Below are 19,977 nucleotides of genomic sequence, written 5' to 3'. Positions count from 1 at the left end.
TGGGGGAGGCCAGGCACCGCTGACTCGGCATTCCCTATGTGAAGCCCGAAAGACCAGAGTGGGGGCCTGCAAGGCCGAGGTCTGAGCCCCCTCCCGCATGGTGTCCCCACAGAGCCCCTGAGCCGTGGCCTGGGTGGGGACAGGCCAGGAGGAGGGGGAAGCTGGGGTCTAGGCAATTCCAGGCCGGCCCCTTTTTGTACTGTTTGGGCACACAGTCCTCCTGTGGGGCATGGCCACCTGGGTGAGGGCAGCAGGAAAGGACAACTCACCCCAGTGGTAGCCCCAAGCCCTGCGGGCCTGAAAAAAGGCATCAGGGGCTTTCTCGGAACTGCCTTGGGAGGCCCAAGCCACAGTGCCTGCTGGAGCTAGTGCTGGACTTTCCCCCAAGCTGGACAGAGGCGGGACGGAGCCCCATACCCTCTCTCTCTCATTCATGCATCCAGTAGTCCTGCTAGCGGGGCGCCCAGAGACTGATGACAGCAGCCCAGTCACCACGGCCCAGTCCACGCGCTCCACTCAGTCCCTTGTCTCTAAGCGCCCGTCAGTCTGGGAAGAGGAAACTGCCTTTCACTGGGCACTAACTTCTCACTATTTTGGATCAGGGAGAGGAACAACCTCTTGTTCTGGCTTTCAGAGAGTAGAGGGGGGTGGGGAGGGTAGCTGAGAAGAAACGTGGCCTCCAGGCCTCAGACTGGCCTCTGGCTGACCCCATCAAGGGTCTGGGCGGGGGCTGCTGCTCTGAGTGTCCTGGGGTGAGGCCAAGAGACTGGCTTCCTCCCGGCCTCCCGCCGCCTCCACCAGGCCCTAGTACAGCGTCTCCCGGGTGGTGTTGCTGGAGAAGGTGTGGTTGCTGGACACGCTGTTGGCCTTTCTGGAGAAGGCCGGCCTCTTCCTCCTGCGCCGCCACACGGGACAGAGGCAGGCCAGCGTGGACAGGAAGATGTGGCGGAAGTTGGCGGAGACGAGGTTGTAGAGGATGGGGTTGACGGTGGAGCTGACGTAGAAGAGCGCATTGGTCAGCATGTAGAAGTAGTGGTAGAAGTCGTAGAGGAACCTGGCGGGACAGAGGTGCTCAGACCCCCGCCGGGCCCTGATGCATGCACAGGGACAGCCCGTGGCCAGCGGTGGCCAGCGGCGGCCAGCAGACATGGTGGCTTGGGACACTACTTAAAAATGAATTGAGAATTTTTTACGTGGGGTGTTTCATAATCAAATCCAGGGTTCCGGCCTCTCTCAAGAAGTTGGAAGTCCCGCTGCACTCCTGCCGGGCGCTGTTCTTCTTTAGGCAGGGTGTGGTCTCTCTACTCTGCCCCGGTCTCCACCTCTCCCTGCAGCCCACCTGGACCGCCCTTCAGGGTCCTGTGCAGAGTCCCTGCATCCTAGGGCTGTAGCGCTTGGCTGGTCCTGGCTAACCCAATAGCCAGGGCAGGAGCCTGCTCACCTCACTGAGGGCTATGCCCTCATCAGCCTGCTTGCCTAAACCACAGGCAGCCCCACCAGGCAGCACCCCTGCCCCGGGCAGCCCTGGGATTCAGAAACCTTTCTTGGGGCTGTACTCTGTTCCCTGTAACTTCTCCTCCTTGATATGCCCTCCCCAGCGCTTACTTCTTACTCTAGAAGAACCTGTTACCCTCAGGCCTGGCAGCCCTGCCGTGCAGAATCCCACAGCGGCTCTTGGTCAGCATCTAGCAACTTGGATTTTGTGAGGGCTCCCACCATTTCCAACAGGAGAGGCTCACTGTGCCTGAACCGTTTGTGCAAACAATGGGTTTATGCTGAACACCTGCTTTCTCTTCTGGGAGGCTGGGATTTTGGTGCATGCCTGGCAGTGCGTGCCTTCACGACCAGCCCCCAATAAAAACCTGGTGCTGAGTCTCCAGTGAGTTTCCTGGCTGACAGCAATCCACACCTGTTGTCACAGCTCATGATGGGGGATGAAGCCTGTCCTGTGAGACTCACTGGGAGGTTCTGGAAGCCACATCTGGTCTCCCCTGACTTTGCCCCCTGCATCTTTTCTCTTTGCTGACTCAGCTATGTGTCCTGCTGTGTAAGTCACAGCCGTGAGTGCAGCTCTGCGTTGAGTCCTGGGGGTGGCCTAGGATCCCCCCACAGCTGCCACCACGTCAGGAGTGCACCCTTTCCTACACCTCCTAACAGGGCCATCCCCTCTTGTCTTCTTAAGACCTTATGTGAAACCATCTTAGGACCTACTTTCCTTTCTGCTCCAACTTGTACTCGCTGAGGACCTTTCTGTGGGCATCTCCCCCTGCTCTGAATCTGTCCCTCTGCAGTCTTCTCTTGGGCCCCAGTGACAGCCTTGTGGAAGCCAGAGGTGGGGGTCTGCTGGGAGGGACTCAGTCCACCCCTGCCCCTGAGCTGGTCCTCTCAGCAGTGCCCTGCCCTGCCACACCTCCCACCTGCCCAGGCTCCCAGCCTCCCGGTACTCACGGAGTCCACTGCTCATCTGAAATGTAGCAGAACATCAGACGCCGCACGTGGTAGGGCAGCCAGCAGACCACAAAGGCAATGACCACAGCGCCTGAGACACAGAGAGACACAGCCTCAGGGTGACATCCCGTGTTCATGGATTGGAAGACTTAATATTGTTAAGATCGCAATGCTACCCATAGCAACCTACAGATTCAATGTAATCCCTACCTAATGCCAATAATGCTTTTTTCAGAAATAGAAAAATCCATCCTAAAATTCGTATTAAATCTCAAGGGATCGTGAATAGCCAAAACAATCTTATAAAAGAAGAATGAAGTTGGAGGTCTCACACTTCCTGATCTCACAATTTACCACAAAGCTACAGTAATCAAAACAGTGTGGTAGTGGCAAAAATTCAGATGTAGAGACCACAAGAACAGAATAGAGAGGCCAGAAATAAACCCTCAAATATATGGCCAAGTAATCTTCAACAAGGGTGCCAAGACCATTCAATGGGGAAAAGACTGTTCAACAAATGGTGTCATGAAAACTGGATACCCACCTGCAAAAGAATGAAGCTGGGCCCTCACCTAACCCCATATGAAAAAATTAACTCAAAAGTAAATTAAAGATCTAAATGTAAGACCTGAAATTATAAAACTCCTAGAAGAAAACATAAAAATTTCAAGACATTGAATTTGGCAATGATTTCTCGGGTATGACACCAAAAGCACAGGTCACAAAAGAAAAAACAGATAAATTGAACTACATAAAAATTAGAAGCTGTGTACCACAGGACACAACCGCTGGCTGGTTAGCTCGGTTGGTGAGAGCGAGATGCTGATAACTTCAAGGTCCAGGGTTCAACCCCTGTACTGGTCAGCCACCAAAAACAAACGAAGGACACAATCAACAGAGGGAAAGGGAAAAAATATTTGCAAACCACATATCTGATAATATCAAGAATATATAGAGAACTCCTAAAACTCAATAACACAAAAACAAAAAACCTGACTCAAAAATAGGCAAAGAACTTAGACATTACTCCAAAGGTCTACAAATGTCTAGTAAAACCATGAAAAGATGCTCAGTATCACTAATCACTGGAGAAATGAAAATCAAAACCACAATGATACCACCTCATATCCATTAGGATGGCTACTGTCAGAAAAAACAAAAATAACAAGTGTTGGCAAGAATGTGGAGAACTTGGAACTGTTGTGCGCCACTGGTGGGAACATGAAACGGTGCAGTCGCTGTGGGGAACAGTACTGCTGGTTTTCGAAATATTGAAAATAGAACTACTGTGTGATCCAGCAATTCCACCTCCGGGTCTGTACCCACAAGCACTGAAAGCAGGGTCTTGAAGAGAGATTTGCATATCCATGTTCACAACAGCCAGGAGGTGGAAGAGACCCAAGTGTCCAGTGACAGATGAACTGATGAACAACACAGGGCCTGTCTATACGATGGAATACTATTCAGTCTTAAAAACAGAGGACATTCTGACACATGCTCCAACATGCATGAACCCCGAGGACAGCATGCTGAGTGAAATAAGCCAGTCACAGAAGGACACACACTGTGTGGCTCCACTGAATGAGGCCCCTGGAGTCGTCAAATCCAAAGAGACAGACGGTAGAATGGTGGATGCTGGGGGGAGGGGGCAGGGAGTTAACATCTGATACGGGGGGAGTTTCAATTTGGGAAGACAAGAAGGTTCCGAAGACGCACGTGGTGATGGCTGCACAGCACTGTGAATGTTCTTAATGCCACTGAACTGTGCACTTAAAAATTGTTAAGGTGGTGAATTTTATGCTGTGTTTATTTTACCACGATTAAAAACGAAAACAACCTTCAAAACACTTGAGAAACTCTCTCCTAGCAGAGGGTCCCAGTGCCCAGAGATAGTGGGCTTTATGGGGGGGACCATGTGGGCAGCACTGTGGTATGGGAGACCCGGGCTCTGGCTTGGTCCTGCCGCTGATCACTGTGCAAGGTCGCAGGGCCGGACTGCAGGGCCCTCGGGCTCTCTGGTTTGAGGCTGTGCTGGTCTGAGAAGGAGGCTGAGGTCAGGACTCTACGGAGAAAGCAGATGCCCAGGTGTCCTGGCAGCCAGGGGGTCATCCTTGGAAGCTCTCTGCCCAGTCAGCTCTGGCTGGCGGGGACTGAGGCCAGCAGTGGTTTTTGTTGCCACAAGAGGTGGTGCAGGGTAGGCGGCATGGAGTGTTGGCATTTTGAGGAAACTTCTCGTGAATGGGAAGCAGCAAGTGCGAGTGTCCCCTGCTGGAGCAACCATCAGTGAAGAGCCAACCCGAAGGCCCCATCGAGGTTCTTGGCCTGGGGCGTGGACAGCAGGGTTGGCTGGGAGGAGGTGGGCGTCCGTCCCAGGCAGACTAGAGCTGGGACAAGGGCAGGAAGGGTCCCCTGGGGCGTGGCTTTTCTCTGCCTCTGCTCCCGTCTCCCTCACCCTCTTTGTTGGGCCCTTCAGTCCCAGGAAGACTGGGCTGTAGCCCCACCCCACGGGGACATGGAGGAGGATCGGTTCTTCATGATGTTGCACAGAACTTGTTATTGTTCGGAAGGCCCCAGCAGTGAGCTGGGTCTCCGGGGAAGTTGGTGCTGGGCCCAAGCCCTTGTGGGGCAGACGTTACAGTGGCCACCCTGTATGGTGCTGGCCCAGGTCAGGGCCCCGAGCCCCTGTTGCCTCAGTGTCTTTACCTGGGTGATGGCTGGGCAAGGGGAAGCCCAGCAACCTGCTCTACACAGCCGAAACCAGGAGTCGACAGCACAAATACAAAGAATCGCAGCCAGAGGGCCACCCTCCCTGCCCCCGTGCTGCCGAGGGCACAGATAGACGGGCAGGCAGAGGGACGTCTACCTGCCAAGACCCTGCAGGGCTGACCTGCCTGATGGTCCTCGCCCGGGGCAGGCAGGGGCCACCCCTGTTTCTCTCTGGGTGCCTGATCTCTGCTGCCAAGGAGACAGCCAGGGGGACAGCAGGGCCACAGTCAGGACAGCGATGGGCGGACAGTGATGGGCGGGCAGCTCAGCCAGAAGGGCCAGCGGTGGCCCCTGGAAGGTGGGCCCTGGAGGGTGGACCCCGGAGGGTGGGTCCTGGCACTCTATTGCAGGACAACAGATGCAGCTGCTCCCACGTGCCTGAGCCCAGGTGTAGCTCCAGCAGGTGTCATTGACAGTGTCTCCACCAAGGGCATCCCCAGGGACAGCTCTACTTGGGGACAGGGACACCCCTTTCTACTCCCAGCCCCAGCCCCCTCTGACCACACCCTCAGGCCCCCTCCTCAGGACCAGGCCTCGCGCACTCTCTCTCGGTAGCTGGGAGAGCTGCTGGGCTGGTGGGAGGCAAAAGGTGGGGGGTCTAGGGGGCTGGGACAGGACACACTGTGGAGGACAGCCACACGTGTAAGCTCCACCCATGTTCTCCCGTGATGGGGGCTGGTCTCCAGCACTCCCTGTTAGAATGTCTATCACTGTGCACAGGCTGCTCCTGGGCCTCACCAATGGCACTGGACAGCTGGTGACCACAGCGTTCAAAGCCCCCCGGTTATTCCCATGCATAGGGAAGGTTGGGAGCCAAGATCCCCAGGCTTCACCTGTGACCCAGCCATGCCCTGAAATGAGTCCTGAGAATGTGCCAGGACCGGGACGGAGCCCAATCCTCACGCTTTGGTCAAACACAAACTCAGCACATGGGTCTCAAGATAAAACGTTTTCAATCTCTGAGTCTTTTCCCATCACACCTGCAAAAATCCCACCCCTTCCCGAGGGCTGTGGGGACCACAAGACCCGGGCCTGCCCCCTCTGCCCCAGTTTTCCTGCCAAGCACTTCCCGCCAGAGGGCCTTTGCACCATCCCGTCCCTCTGCCTGCAGCTCAGTCCTGAAGGGCTGGGCTGGATGTCACCTCCTCAGAGCAGCCCTTGTGGCTGCCAGATCGAGTCACGAGGCTTCACCACCTCTTCGTGCTCACCTCTGTCTGAAGGCACCTGGTGTGTGCATTCCCTGCCTCCGTGGGATCCTGCTGCCCCCAGAGTGTAGGGCTACCCCTGCCCCTGCTGCCCCCATGTCTGAGAGCAAGAGGCTGGCCCAGAGCTGGTGCTCAGCAGACGTGAATGAATGAATGAGTGAATGAAGGGACAGAGCAAAGAGCGGCCCCCCACCCTAGGGGGAGCTGGCCCCCCGGGTCTTGGACCCAACTGCCCCACCCCAGGTCTTTAAAGCTTGCCACCCCCCAGGGGTCCAGAGTCTACGCACGTAAGACACGGACGCCGTGCCGCAGGGCCTGGACCCTGCCAGGCTCCATGGACATGCTGAAGGTGCTGTGCGGGTCCCCTGCTGTGCACACTTCACCCTGCACGGCCGCCTGGTGGGCCATGATGGTGAGCTTGTTGGCGATGATGGTGTTCAGGACCGAGATAAGCACCATGGGGCACACGAAGGACGTGAAGGTGTTGACCTGCAAGAGAGAAGGGGCTGTCAGACTGGGCAGCCGGAGGCACTGCCCACCTGCCCTGGGCACTTGCCACACCCGCTGGGGGTTCAGGGCCTGGAGTGTGGGAGGCACTCAGTCAATACAAGTTTACAAAGTGCTGCCCCACTCAGGCTGTGTGGCAGACATAGGCCCGCTCCCCTCCCTACCCCACGCCAGGCTCAGAAGAGGTTCACAGACTCCACCCCTCAGGGAACCCCTCCCCCAGGGTCCTGCCTGTAAACAGGGTGGGGACTCAAACTCTGGGGTGTCCCAGCTGCGAGAAGGGCCCCGGGACTCTAAGTTCCTGGACATGTCTCAACTGAACATGTGGCTGTCTTATCAGATGGCCAAGCCCAGTGCCTCTGCCCTGTACATAGCCAGTTCACGTTGATACTAACAAACACCCGGCCCCCCCCCCGCTCCACCCCTGCTGCTCTCAGAGCATTGGAGAGTATGTGGCTTCTCTTATGGGGACCTACAAACCCCCTCCTTGTCAACCCACAAGGCTAGGCCTTGTGAGGCTCAGAGCGGCCGGAAGTCTGGCCCAAAGCCGCCTGGCTCAGACGTAGCGGGAACTGGATCAGAACCCAGGCCTGTCTGAGCCCAAGCCTGGCTCCTTCGGTGACTCTGGGCTGAGGCTGTCCTTTGCAGGCACCTGCTACAGGTGACCATGGCCTATCTGGAGGGCGGCAGCTGCACTTCCTGCCTGAGCTGGGGCTGCCGCTCAAGATGGGCACAAAGTGGTAAATGGACAGACACCCATGGGGAGAGCTGGAACATGGCCCTGGTGGCCTGGAGCATGGGCTGCCCATGGAACCAAGACCCGCACACCTCCCCGAGGCTACGGAACAACAGCCATGAGTAGTTTTTTTTTTTTTTTTCTAACTTTTATTTTGTCGATATACATTGTGGTTGATTATTGTTGCCCCTTACCAAAACCTCCCTCCCTCCTCCCTCTCCTCCCCCCCCCAACAATATCCTTTCTGTTTGCTTGTCGTATCAACTTCAAGTAATTGTGGTTGTTATATCTTCTTCCCCACCCCCCGGTTTTTTTTTTTTTGTGTGTGTGTGTGTGAATTTATATATTAATTTTTAGCTCCCACCAATAAGTGAGAACATGTGGTATTTCTCTTTCTGTGCCTGACTCGTTTCACTTAATATAATTCTCTCAAGGTCCATCCATGTTGTTGCAAATGGCAGTATTTCATTCGTTTTTATAGCTGAGTAGTATTCCATTGTGTAGATGTACCACATTTTCTGTATCCACTCATCCGATGATGGACATTTGGGCTGGTTCCAACTCTTGGCTATTGTAAAGAGTGCTGCAATGAACATTGGGGAACAGGTATACCTTCGACTTGATGATTTCCATTCCTCTGGGTATATTCCCAGCAGTGGGATAGCTGGGTCATATGGCAGATCTATCTGCAATTGTTTGAGGAACCTCCATACCATTTTCCATAGAGGCTGCACCATTTTGCAGTCCCACCAACAATGTACGAGAGTTCCTTTTTCTCCGCAACCTCGTCAGCATTTATTGTTCAGAGTCTTTTGGATTTTAGCCATCCTAACTGGGGTTAGATGGTATCTCAGTGTGGTTTTGATTTGCATTTCCCGGATGCTGAGTGATGTTGAGCATTTTTTCATATGTCTGTTGGCCATTTGTATATCTTCCTTAGAGAAATGCCTGCTTAGCTCTTTTGCCCATTTTTTAATTGGGTTGCTTGTTTTTTTCTTGTAAAGTTGTTTGAGTTCCTTATATATTCTGGATATTAATCCTTTGTCAGATGTATATTTTGCAAGTATTTTCTCCCACTCTGTTGGTTGTCTTTGAACTCTGTAAATTGTTTCTTTTGCTGTGCAGAAGCTTTTTAGTTTGATATACTCCCATTTGTTTATTTTTCCTTTGGTTGCCTGTGCTTTTGGGGTCGTATTCATGAAGTCTGTGTCCAGTCCTATTTCCTGAAGTGTTTCTCCTATGTTTTCTTTAAGAAGTTTTATTGTTTCAGGGTGTATATTTAATCCATTTTGAGTTGATTTTAGTATATGGTGAGAGGTATGGGTCTAGTTTCATTCTCCTGCATATGGATATCCAGTTATCCCAGCACCATTTGCTGAAGAGGCAGTCCCTTCCCCAGTGAATAGGCTTGGTGCCTTTGTCAAAGATCAGATGGCAGTAAGTGTGTGGGTTGATTTCTGGATTCTCTATTCTATTCCATTGATCAGTGTGTCTGTTTTTATGCCAGTACCATACTGTTTTGGTTATTATAGCTTTGTAGTATAGCTTAAAGTTGGGTAGTGTTATGCCTCCAGCTTTACTTTTTTTGCTCAGCATTGCTTTAGCTATGCGTGGTCTTTTATTATTCCATATAAATGTCTGGATAGTTCTTTCCATTTCTGAGAAAAATGTCATTGGAATTTTGATGGGGATTGCATTGAATTTGTATATCACTTTGGGTAGTATGGACATTTTCACTATGTTGATTCTTCCAATCCAAGAGCATGGGATATCTTTCCATCTTCTTGTATCCTCTCTAATTTCTCTCAGCAGTGGTTTGTAGTTCTCATTATAGAGATTTTTCACCTCCTTGGTTAACTCAATTCCTAAGTATTTTATTTTTTTGGTGGCTATTGTAAATGGGCAGGCTTTCTTGATTTCTCGTTCTGCATGTTCACTATTGGAGAAGAGAAATGCTACTGATTTTTGTGTGTTGATTTTGTATCCTGCTACTGTGCTGAAATCATTTATCAATACCAAGAGTTTTTTTGTAGAGGTTTTAGGCTGTTCTATATATAGGATCATGTCATCTGCAAACAGGGACAGTTTGACTTCATCTTTTCCAATCTGGATGCCCTTTATTTCCTTCTCTTCTCTGATTGCTCTGGCTAGTACTTCCAACACTATGTTGAATAGGAGTGGTGAGAGTGGGCATCCTTGTCTAGTTCCTGTTCTTAAAGGAAAAGCTTTCAGCTTTTCCCCATTCAGGATGATATTGGCAGTGGGTTTGTCATATATGGCTTTAATTATGTTGAGATACCTTCCCCCTATACCTAACTTATAGAGGGTGTTTGTCATGAATGAGTGCTGAACTTTATCAAATGCTTTTTCAGCATCTATAGAGATGATCATATGGTCCTTGTGTTTGACTTTATTAATATGGTGTATCACATTTATTGATTTACGTTTGTTGAACCAACCTTGCATCCCTGGGATGAATCCCACTTGATCGTGGTGAATAATTTTACATATGTGTTGCTGTATTCTGTTTGCTAGTATTTTAGTGAGGATTTTTGCATCTATATTCATCAAGGGTATCGGCCTGTAGTTTTCTTTTTTGGTTATATCTTTACCTGGTTTTGGTATCAGGATGATGTTTGCTTCATAGAATGAGTTTGGGAGATTTGTGTCTGTTTCAATCTTTTGGAATAGTTTGTAAAGAATCGGTGTCAATTCCTGTTTGAATGTTTGGTAAAATTCTGCTGTGAATCCATCTGGTCCTGGGCTTTTCTTTGTTGGGAGCCTTCTGATAACAGCTTCAATCTCCTTTATTGTTATTGGTCTGTTCACATTTTCTACGTCTTCATGGCTCAGTTTTGGGAGCTTGTGTGTGTCCAGAAATTTATCCATTTCCTCCAGATTTTCAAATTTGTTGGCGTACAGTTGTTTATAGTAGTCTCGAATGATTCCTTGTATTTCAGATGAATCAGTTGTAATATCGCCTTTCTCATTTCTAATTTTTGTTATTTGAATCTTCTCTCTTCTTTTTTTTGTTAGCCATGCTAATGGTTTGTCAATCTTATTTATCTTTTCAAAAAATCAACTTTTTGATTCATTGATCTTTTGTATTGTTTTTTGGGTTTCAATTTCATTCAGTTCTGCTCTGATCTTAATGATTTCTTTCCGTCTGCTAACTTTAGGTTTCGATTGTTCTTGTTTTTCTAGTTCTTTAAGGTGAAGTTGTTAGGTTGTTCACTTGCCATCTTTCCATTTTTCTGAGGTGAGCATTTAATGCAATAAATTTCCCCCTTAATACTGCTTTTGCAGTATCCCAGAGGTTTTGGTATGATGTATCGTTATTTTCATTAGTTTCAATAAATTTTTTGATTTCCTGCTTGATTTCTTCTTGGACCCATATGTCATTAAGTAGAATGCTGTTTAATTTCCATGTGTTTGTTTAGTTTCCAGAGTTTCGTTTGTTATTAATTTCTAGTTTTAATCCATTGTGGTCTGAGAAAATACATGGGATAATTCCAATTTTTTTGAATTTATTGAGACTTGATTTGTGACCTAATATGTGATCTATCCTGGAGAATGATCCATGTGCTGATGAGAAGAATGAATATTCTGAGGTTGTTGGATGGAATGTTCTGTAGATATCTGCCAATTCCAATTGGTCTAGAGTATTGTTTAGATCTTGTGTTTCTCTGCTGATTCTTTGCCTAGATGATCTGTCTGATATTGACAGTGGGGTGTTCAGGTCCCCTGCTATTATGGTATTAGTGTCTATTTCCTTCTTTAGGTCTAACAGAGTTTGTTTTATAAATCTGGCTGCTCCAACATTGGGTGCGTACATATTTATCATTGTTATGTCTTCTTGATGGATCAGTCCTTTTATCATTATGTAATGTCCCTCATTGTCTCCTTTTATGGTTTTTAGTTTAAAGTATATTTTGTCAGATATAAGAATAGCGACTCCAGCTCGTTTTTCTTTTCTGTTTGCATGGTAAATCTTTTTCCATCCTTTCACTCTTAGTCTATGTGAATCTTTATGGGTGAGGTGGGTCTCTTGTAGGCAGCATATAGTTGGGTCCTCCTTTTTAATCCAGTCAGCCAGTCTGTGTCTTTCGATTGGGGGATTTAAGCCTTTTACATTAAGAGTTGTTATTGAAAGGTGTTGATTTATTCCTAGCATTTTATTGGTTGTTTGGTTGTCTTAGGTGTCTTTTGTTCCTTGCTTTCTGATTTACTGTTTGGTTTCTATGTTTGTTGGTTCCTTAGGTTGTAGATAGCGTTTTTGTTTGCTTGTTTTCTCTTCATGAATGCCATTTTTATTTTACTAGTGGGTTTTGATTTTTCTTGGGTTTTTATGGCAGTGGTAGTTATTTTTCAGGAACCAAACCCAGTACTCCCTTGAGGATTTCTTGTAAGGGTGGTCGTGTGGTAGTGAACTCCCGCAGTTTTTGTTTGTCTGAGAAATATAGTATTTGCCCTTCATTTTGGAAGGATAGCCTTGCAGGGTAGAGTATTCTTGGCTGGCAATCTTTGTCTTTTAGTATTTTGAATATATCATCCCATTCCTTTCTAGCTTTTGGGGTTTGTGATGAAAAGTCTGATGTTAGCCTGATTGGGGCTCCCTTATAGGTGATTTGATGCTTCTCTCTTGCAGCTTTTAAGATTCTCTCTTTGTCTCTGAGCTTTGTCAATTTGACTATAACATGTCTTGGAGAGGGCCTTTTTGGGTTGAATACGTTTGGAGATCGTTGAGCTTCCTGGATCTGAAGATCTGTGATTTTTCCTATACCTGGGAAGTTTTCTGCCACTATTTTGTTGAATTTGTTTTCAATGCAATCTCCATTTTCCTCCCCTTCTGGGATACCCATGACTCGGATATTTGAGCGCTTAAGGTTGTCTGATATCTCTCTCAGATTTTCTTCAATGTCTTTGATTCTTTTTTCTTTTTCTTTTCTTTTTTTTGTCTGCTTGTGTTATTTCAAACAGCCCATCTTCAAGTTCAGAGGTTCTCTCTTCAACTTTGACAGGCCTGCTGGTTAAACTCTCCGTTGTGATTTTTATTTTGCTGAATAACTTCTTCAGTTCAGCAAGCTCTGCTACATTTTTTTTCTGGACATTGATTTCCTTGTACATTTCCTCTTTCAGGTCCTGTATACTTTTCCTCATTTCATCATGATGTCTAGCTGAGTTTTCTTGTATCTCATTCAGTTTCCTTAGAATTATCACTCGAAACTCCTTGTCAGTCATTTCAAGGGCTTCTTGTTCTATAGGATCTAGAGTTTGAGATTTATTAACTTTTGGTGGTGTACTTTCTTGATTTTTTGTATTTCTGGTATCTTTTTTTTGATGTTTATTCATTGTGGCAGGGGGTTTCACAGTCCACCGGTTTGAGACTATTGACTAACTAAGATGTTGCTGTGGTTGCCAATTTGGTATGGCTACCTCCGTGACTGCTCAGTTGGCCTCTAGTGCCTTGTGTGTGTGGTTGCCTCAGGTCTTGGGCCTCTCCGGGGAGCCACCTCTCTGGTCAGGTTGTACTCTGCTGGGCTGCTGGATCACAGGGCGGTACCGCAGGGTGTGTGGTCTCTGCTGAGCTTCCAGTTCCCGTGCAGGACTTCTCCCTGTTCCGTGCGCTCTGGCCTGGGCTGTTGGATCACGCAGTGGCAACCCCACAGGGTGTGTGGTTTCTGTTGAGTCGCCGCCTCCCTAGCCAGACGTCTCCCTGCTTTGCGCACTGGGCTGGGCTGGGACGTGTCTTCTGCAGCCCTCGTCTATCAGCTGGGCCTTCAAGACCCTGCTCGGCTCTGCCTCACCCAGGATGTCTACCTGGTTTCTGCTAGGCGCAGACGACCGGTCGCTCTGGGTGCCTTTGTAGCACTGTGTAGACCTTTCTCGGGACTTATCACCTTCCTCCTGGTATCACGGTTATTTGCGTACTTGTCTTATCTCCCCACACCAGAGCGTGAGCTCGTTGGGGGAGGAGCCTGCAGCACACAGTTCACCTTTGAATCCCCCCGGTGCGGACCGAGTCTGGTGCCCGCCTGCAGTCAGCTCTCTGGCAGGTTCAAGCAAACTCAGGAACTCTCCGACCACACTATTCCTAACCAGAAATCAGTTAGGCGTTTTTCCGAACTGGTGGCCACAGAGATAGTATCTGCTTCCCGGTAACAGGAAGTTTACTGGGGGCTGGTGCCCAGGGTGTGGTGGAGTGACAGTCGGCCCAGCCCGTACTTCCTTGCCCTCCCAACACTGGTTGGGGATGCCCCACGCCACCAGCCCCGCCAGAGAACTGTGGAGGGAGTGGGAGGGGAGGCTGGCCCACAGGCCCCGGGAAGCCCCACACCAGGGCAAGCAAGTGGGAAGGCTCAGTGAGGAGCCAAGCCGGGCGAGGAGGACAGGCTTGGCCGAGCCGGGCCGGAGCTGCCACCACCTGAGAAAATGGAGGCAGCCCCGGGGCTGGTGTGTGGCCCGGTGAGGCAGGCGGAAGCCGGGTGGGTGTCTGCACCCCGAGCAGGGCCGGGCCGGGGGTCACTCACAGGGCTGTGCCGGGTCGGGTGGCTCCCTCTCTGCCTCTGCATTGTCACCGTCCCCGTTCTCGGTGGCCGCCGCCTTGGGCTGCTCACTCGGTCCCGTGGCGCAGCTCGGGCGCTCCCAGGAATCTTCTTTTATGCCGGCCTGAAACCTCGAATCCTGAATAGGGCAGCTGGCCGCCTTCAGCACGGCCCCGGCCTCCAGGATCCTGGCAGCATCAACAGCAGCCCCGGCGCCATGTTCCCTGTTTAGAGACTCACTTTTGGAGCTAAGAAACAGTTCGTTTCCTGCTCCATACTTCAAAGCTGTTGCCTGTAAACGAGGCAGCCTCTCCTGCCAAGGGCAAAGTGGCAGTCCATCCCCACGACCGGCCACCAGCAGCGGTCCTCCCTTAAGAGACGGCAAGAGGAAGGTCCTCAAGTTTCCCGGCTGCCTAAGGCCCAGTGGCCGCCTTTTCCACCTCAGCTACTCCGCGCCAACTGCCGCAGCCACCGCCATCTTAGGATCTGCCCACCATGAGTAGTTTTAAAACCGTCCTTAGCTTTTTATTCTTTTTAAAATGCCCTTTTCTACATGCCCTGTGTTGGTGTCTCTCTTGCCAGTACCTGCAGCTGTGACCTTGTGCCTGGGGTTGGGGCTGGGGCTGTGCAGCTCCATCCTGCTGAGCTGCTCGGGGTGCTCCTGCACAGTGTCACGTTCCCAGAGGCTTTTGAGTGCATCTGGAAAAATCGCCTGTGCTGGATCTGCGGTCTGGCAGTGGTGGTTTTAGTAGGAAGCCCTGGGGTATCTGTGCGTGGGGTTCCCTGGGCTGGACTCCAGGCTGCCTCCCTCCTGACATCGTGTCACCCGTGGGTGTGTCAGCCCCGAGAGCACAGCTGTGTGTCCTGCGGTGAGGACTGGGGGCCGCTCAACAACATGGCAGGAAACGCCATCCCGGCGGGGACAGGCTTGGCCATGTCCTGTGAATGAGGGCTGTGGCCATGGAGACCCAGGCAGTCAACAAGAAGTGCTAAGGGTGCCAGGGTCTCTTCTGGACACTGGCCTAGGCACCCCCGAATGTCCTGCCCACTCCCACAGCTGCTCCAGACCCCACTCAGGAGGGCTCAGAGGCTTGAGTTTACCTTCAAGTTCCATCAGAATGAAGTTCTGCTGAGCAAAGAGGACAGCAAGTGTGGGGACCACTCTGATCCATCAGGAGGACAGTGGTCTCCAACTGCCACCCCAGGGCCACTGCTCTTGTCCCCTGCCTGGGCACCTTGAGCCACCAGGCACCCTTCTCTCCTGCAGCCACTGAGCCCAGGTGGGTGGCAGATCTATCCTGTCCTCCCCCCAAGTGGGTGTGGGAAGCCTGGGGGACTGTCCCACTCCCCTCGTTTCTGTTACTTTCCTTGCTTGAGGTCCACCTTCTGTAGGACGACAAGGTCCTGGGGACGGGGAGCAGGTTAGTCCCTCTTTCTGCTCTGAAGGCTGGGAGGGGCTCAGGGGGACGGCCGGGCCCAGTGTCAGGAAACAAACCGATTCCCTGTGAGTCCCTGCAGCCTTGGTATAATTTAAACAGAAGCAATGTATCCAACACAGAGTCTGAATGTCAAAACATTTAAAATACCATACCTCACTGGGCACAGGCGGCAAAAATAGCTTTCTCTGGGTGCCAGTGGCGGGGGCCAGAAGCAGTGGGCAGGTGGATTGTGGGGTCTGGCTCCAGGCCCTCAGTGGCTCCCCCAGCTAGAGAAAGTCCAGGCCCTTGATTCTGAGGTTCCCAGAGGGGATGAGAGGAGGCTGCAGGCCTACCCTGACCACAGGCGGCTGACTGGGCCACGTGCGCATGGGGACAGCTTGGGCAGTGCTGCCTTGCAGAGGGATGGTTGCTGTCCCTTGGCTTCCCCCACACCTCCATGCTGGAGACTGATGCAGAATCAAGATTGGTGGGTGCGGGGGTGGTCTCACAGCTGCAGCCTGCGTCCCCTTTCCTGTACTTTATGCTCACTTCTGGGAATAGGGGAGCAGGCCACCCTCTGCAACAGGCAAAGAGGAACAGTTCAACATACAACATGCAAGGTGGCTGGGGACAGCCGCAAGCGCTGCCAAGGGGGCAAGAGACAGCCTGGCTGAGGGAGGACAGGCTCCTGCCCTGGACAGGAGGACTTGCTCACACCATGTCTCTACACTTAATCCCAACAAAACAGGACGGCTAATTGTGCAGACATGCCGATTCTAAAATTCAAGTGGAAAAGCAACCTAAGAATAGCCAGCAACGTTCTGGGAAGGAAGAGTGGTGGGTGGCCAGGGACAGGAGGTGTCAGTTCACCAGCTCTTGGATAAAGCGACCAGAAAGCGACCGTGAAGAGAAAAGTCTGGCGTCGACACGCGAATACACAGGGAGGCCAATGGGAGGGAGTCAGGCGGGAGACGGCCGATGGGACAACACAGCCGTGATCAGATGGCGTCTGCGGCGGGGACAGGGCATCTATTGGAGCGCCGTGCTGGGTGGCTAGCTGGAGCCAGACGCCGGGAAGCTGTACCTTCTGCTCCTTCCCTGGGGAGCCTCCCACCCCCTCCACCCAGACCTGGCCAAAAGGCCTCGGGCAGCCCTCACTGGACAAATGCAGGCCATGCATGCATTCCCACGCCAGTCACATCTGTCCAACAAGGACCCACCCCAGGCCTTTGCCAGACGCCAGCTTCGCTGGGCTGGCTCAGCAGGGAGCTACTCCTGTGGTCGCCCGCGTGTTTTTGCACCTTGTGGGAGCACCTGGCTGAGAATGAAGCCCACAGAGGTGCAGGAGGAGGGTCCCATGGCATCAGGGGAGCTCCTGGATCCAGCGGTGCTTGCAGCCTTGACTCCCGGACTCTCAGTGTTTCTTGAGCAAAACAGATATCCCTTTTCTCCCTGAAGACAATTGGACTTACCTCCTAGAACTCGTGCCCTGACTCACAGAGGTCTCACCCCAAACATTCTAGATGGAGAAAAGATTAACACTCAAAAACAGAACCCATAAAATTACTAGAAGAAATCATGGAAGTTTTAAATTTAAATATACATATATATATATTTTTTACTTTGCCTCCTCAGCTTTATTGAGGTATGATGGACAAATAAAAATTGCATGTATTTACTGTGTACAACATGATGTTCAATATACCTATTCACTGTAAAATTATTACCACCATCAGACTAAGTAACATATGCTTCACCTCATAAAGTTACTTTTTTTGTGTGGTGAGAATACTTAAAATTTGCTCTCTTAGCAAATTCCAGGTGTGTAATACGATATTCCTAAGGCCGTCACCAAGCTGCACACTAGATCCCCAGAACTTACTCCTCTTTTGTGGTGGTGTTTTGCTTTCGTGGCTGGCTGGCACGGGATCCGAACCCTGGACCTTGGTGTCACCAGCACAGAACTCCAACCAAGGCAGCTGACCAGCCAGCCCTTTATTCCTCTTGTAACAGAAACTTTGTAGCCTTTGACCAACATCCCCTTCTTCTTCCCTCTCCACCGCCCTTGGCAACCACCACTCTGTTCTCTGTTTCTATGAGTTTGACTTTTAAAGACTCCACATGTAAGTGAGATCATGCAGTATTTGTGTTTCACTTAGCTTAATGTCCTCCAGTTTCATCTATGTTGTTGCAAATGGCAGGATTTCCTCCCTTTTCAAGGCTGAATAGTATTCCATTATGTCTGTGCACATTTTTCTTTACTCATCCGTCAGTGGACACTTGAGTTGCTCCCATATCTTGGCTACTATGAATAGTGCTGAAATGAACATGGGAGTGCACGTATCTCTTTGACACACTGATTTCCTTTCCTTTGATGTATACCCAGCGGTGGGACTGCTGGATCATGTGGTAGTTGCAGTTTTAAATTTTTAAGGAAACTCCATACTGTTTCCTATAGTGGCTGCACCCTTTTACCTCCCCACCAACAGTGCACAAGTGTCCCTCTTTCTCCACATCCTCAACACTTGTTATCGTTCGTCTTTTTGTGAACAGCCATCCTATCAGGTGTGAGGTAATGTCTCATTGTGGTTTTGACTTGATTTCCCTGATGATAGTGATGCTGAGCATTTTTTCATGAACCTGTTGGCTGATAAGAGCCATAAACACAGGAGATGCTGGAGGCTGCCTGGCTGAGTTAGTGTTGGGCTGTTTGGGAAAGGCCTCTGCTAGCAGGTGACATCTGACCTCTGACCAGATGGCATGCAGGAGTCTGCAGGAATCCTGAGCTTCCTGGCAGAGGGTCCGGCAAGCTCACAGGCCTCAGGAAGGGATGACTTTCACCCTGCTGACCCCTGCTGGGTGGCCCCCGCCCCCCACCTAGGCTGAGGTCTGCCTCTCCAACCTGTCTGGGGTTGGCTCACCTCCTGCTCCCTGGGGTGTCCCTGCCCCGGCTGTATGAGGTGGCCTCAAGGGGCATTGTCTGATGGACTCAACCAGCTTGAAGGTCACACCACCCCAGCCAGGAGGATGTCCAAGCACCACCAAGCCTGCGGCACCCATGGTGCCTTTTGATTAGCCTTCAAAGAGAGAAGAGAGGGTCACCCAGCCCAGCTCCCTGAATATTCTGGGGGACACATGGTGGGTTCTGACCCCGCAGATCACCCTGATTTGCAATTCTAAGGAGCAGGGGAGGGACACAGCCCAAAGCGGGAATGCTGGTGGGAGCAGTGAGGCCCTGCAGGAACAGCTGCAGGACATGCCATCAGATGCAGCGCAGGGCCCACTCCATGGCTGGGCTAGCATGTTGAGACCCCCAGTGCCGCTCGCTGCAGGAAGAGACTCAGCATGTGTTTCTCTGTGTCTCTGTGTCTCTGTCTCCTTCTCACTGTGTAAATTGTTTCTGTCTCTCTGTGTCTCTGTCTCTGTGCCTCTCTCTGTGTCTGTCTCTGTGTCTCTGTCTGTGTGTCTCTGTGTCTGTCTCTGTGTCTCTCCCTCTGTCTTGGTCTCTGTTTGTGTCTTTGCACAGCATGCCTGCACACAGGTGAGGGTGCACCTGGCCGGTGGCAGGCGTCCCAACATGGGGCTGCAGATGTTGCCTGGCCCCTGAACCTCTGGCCAGTGTGTTCTCACCCCATTCTGCCCTTCCTCTGAACAATAATTGCTCATTTGTACATGGGGCCTTTTTCTGTCTAATCAATCCCATTGTGTTCAGACAAAGCGACAGCCTGGACTCCACGCTGTTGCGTGGCTCAGCGGCAGCTGGCAGTGAGTGGGAAGGTGAGAAATATTGCTTGGGGAATCTGCCAAGCCCGGCAGCTCTGCACGCAGCACGGAGGCTGCTGAGGCAGTGGGCAGGAGGAGAAGCCTCCTGTCCAAACCTTCACAGCTCAGTGACCACAGGGACTGGCCTTGGCTGGCCTGGCAGGGGACTGTCCTCTCCTGGAGAGCAGATGACCAGCCCCATCCAGGCCCAGGCTCAGGGGCGACCTCCTTCTAGCCTCCCGTATAGACTCCGGATGGGAGAGAGCCCCCCAGACCCAGCAAACGTGCAAATTCCTGGGGTTCTCATGACCTCCCACCCTCCCTTCCCTACGACTGCCAGGCCAGGAGCGATGACGTTTTAATTCCAGAAACGCTGTCCACCAAGGTTATCAGTGCAGCTTTGTTGGAAGTAGCAAAAATTCGGAAGCAACAGAAACGCCCACCATCAGGCCGGTTGGTAAGTTAGATGCGTCCACTCCACAGGGTGCTCTGCTCAGGAAGGGGATGAGGTGACTGGTGGGCCCGAGGTAGCAGGTTAGGAAAGCAAGTGGGGAGCTGCGTGAGGTCTGGAGATGGCTCCGCGTGCTCCA

At 51.2% G+C, this 19,977-nt stretch overlaps 1 protein-coding gene across 1 annotated transcript in view; it reads right to left on the bottom strand.

Annotated features, from left to right (window-relative positions):
* Positions 1-804: 804 nt before the first annotated feature.
* Positions 805-19,977, bottom strand: part of NTSR1 (neurotensin receptor 1) — a 56,598-nt gene continuing 37,425 nt past the window's right edge. The window contains exons 2-4 of the mRNA XM_063087208.1: positions 6,707-6,908; positions 2,449-2,539; positions 805-1,054 (exon numbers count right to left, since the gene is read on the bottom strand). Coding sequence (XP_062943278.1) covers positions 805-1,054; positions 2,449-2,539; positions 6,707-6,908 — 543 coding nt within the window. The remainder of the gene's footprint in view (positions 1,055-2,448; positions 2,540-6,706; positions 6,909-19,977) is intronic.

Source organism: Cynocephalus volans, chromosome 1 (assembly GCF_027409185.1).
Source record: "Cynocephalus volans isolate mCynVol1 chromosome 1, mCynVol1.pri, whole genome shotgun sequence".
NCBI lineage: Eukaryota > Metazoa > Chordata > Mammalia > Dermoptera > Cynocephalidae > Cynocephalus > Cynocephalus volans.
The sequence above is the reverse complement of the archived record's forward strand: the minus strand, read 5'-3'. Positions and strand labels throughout refer to the sequence as shown.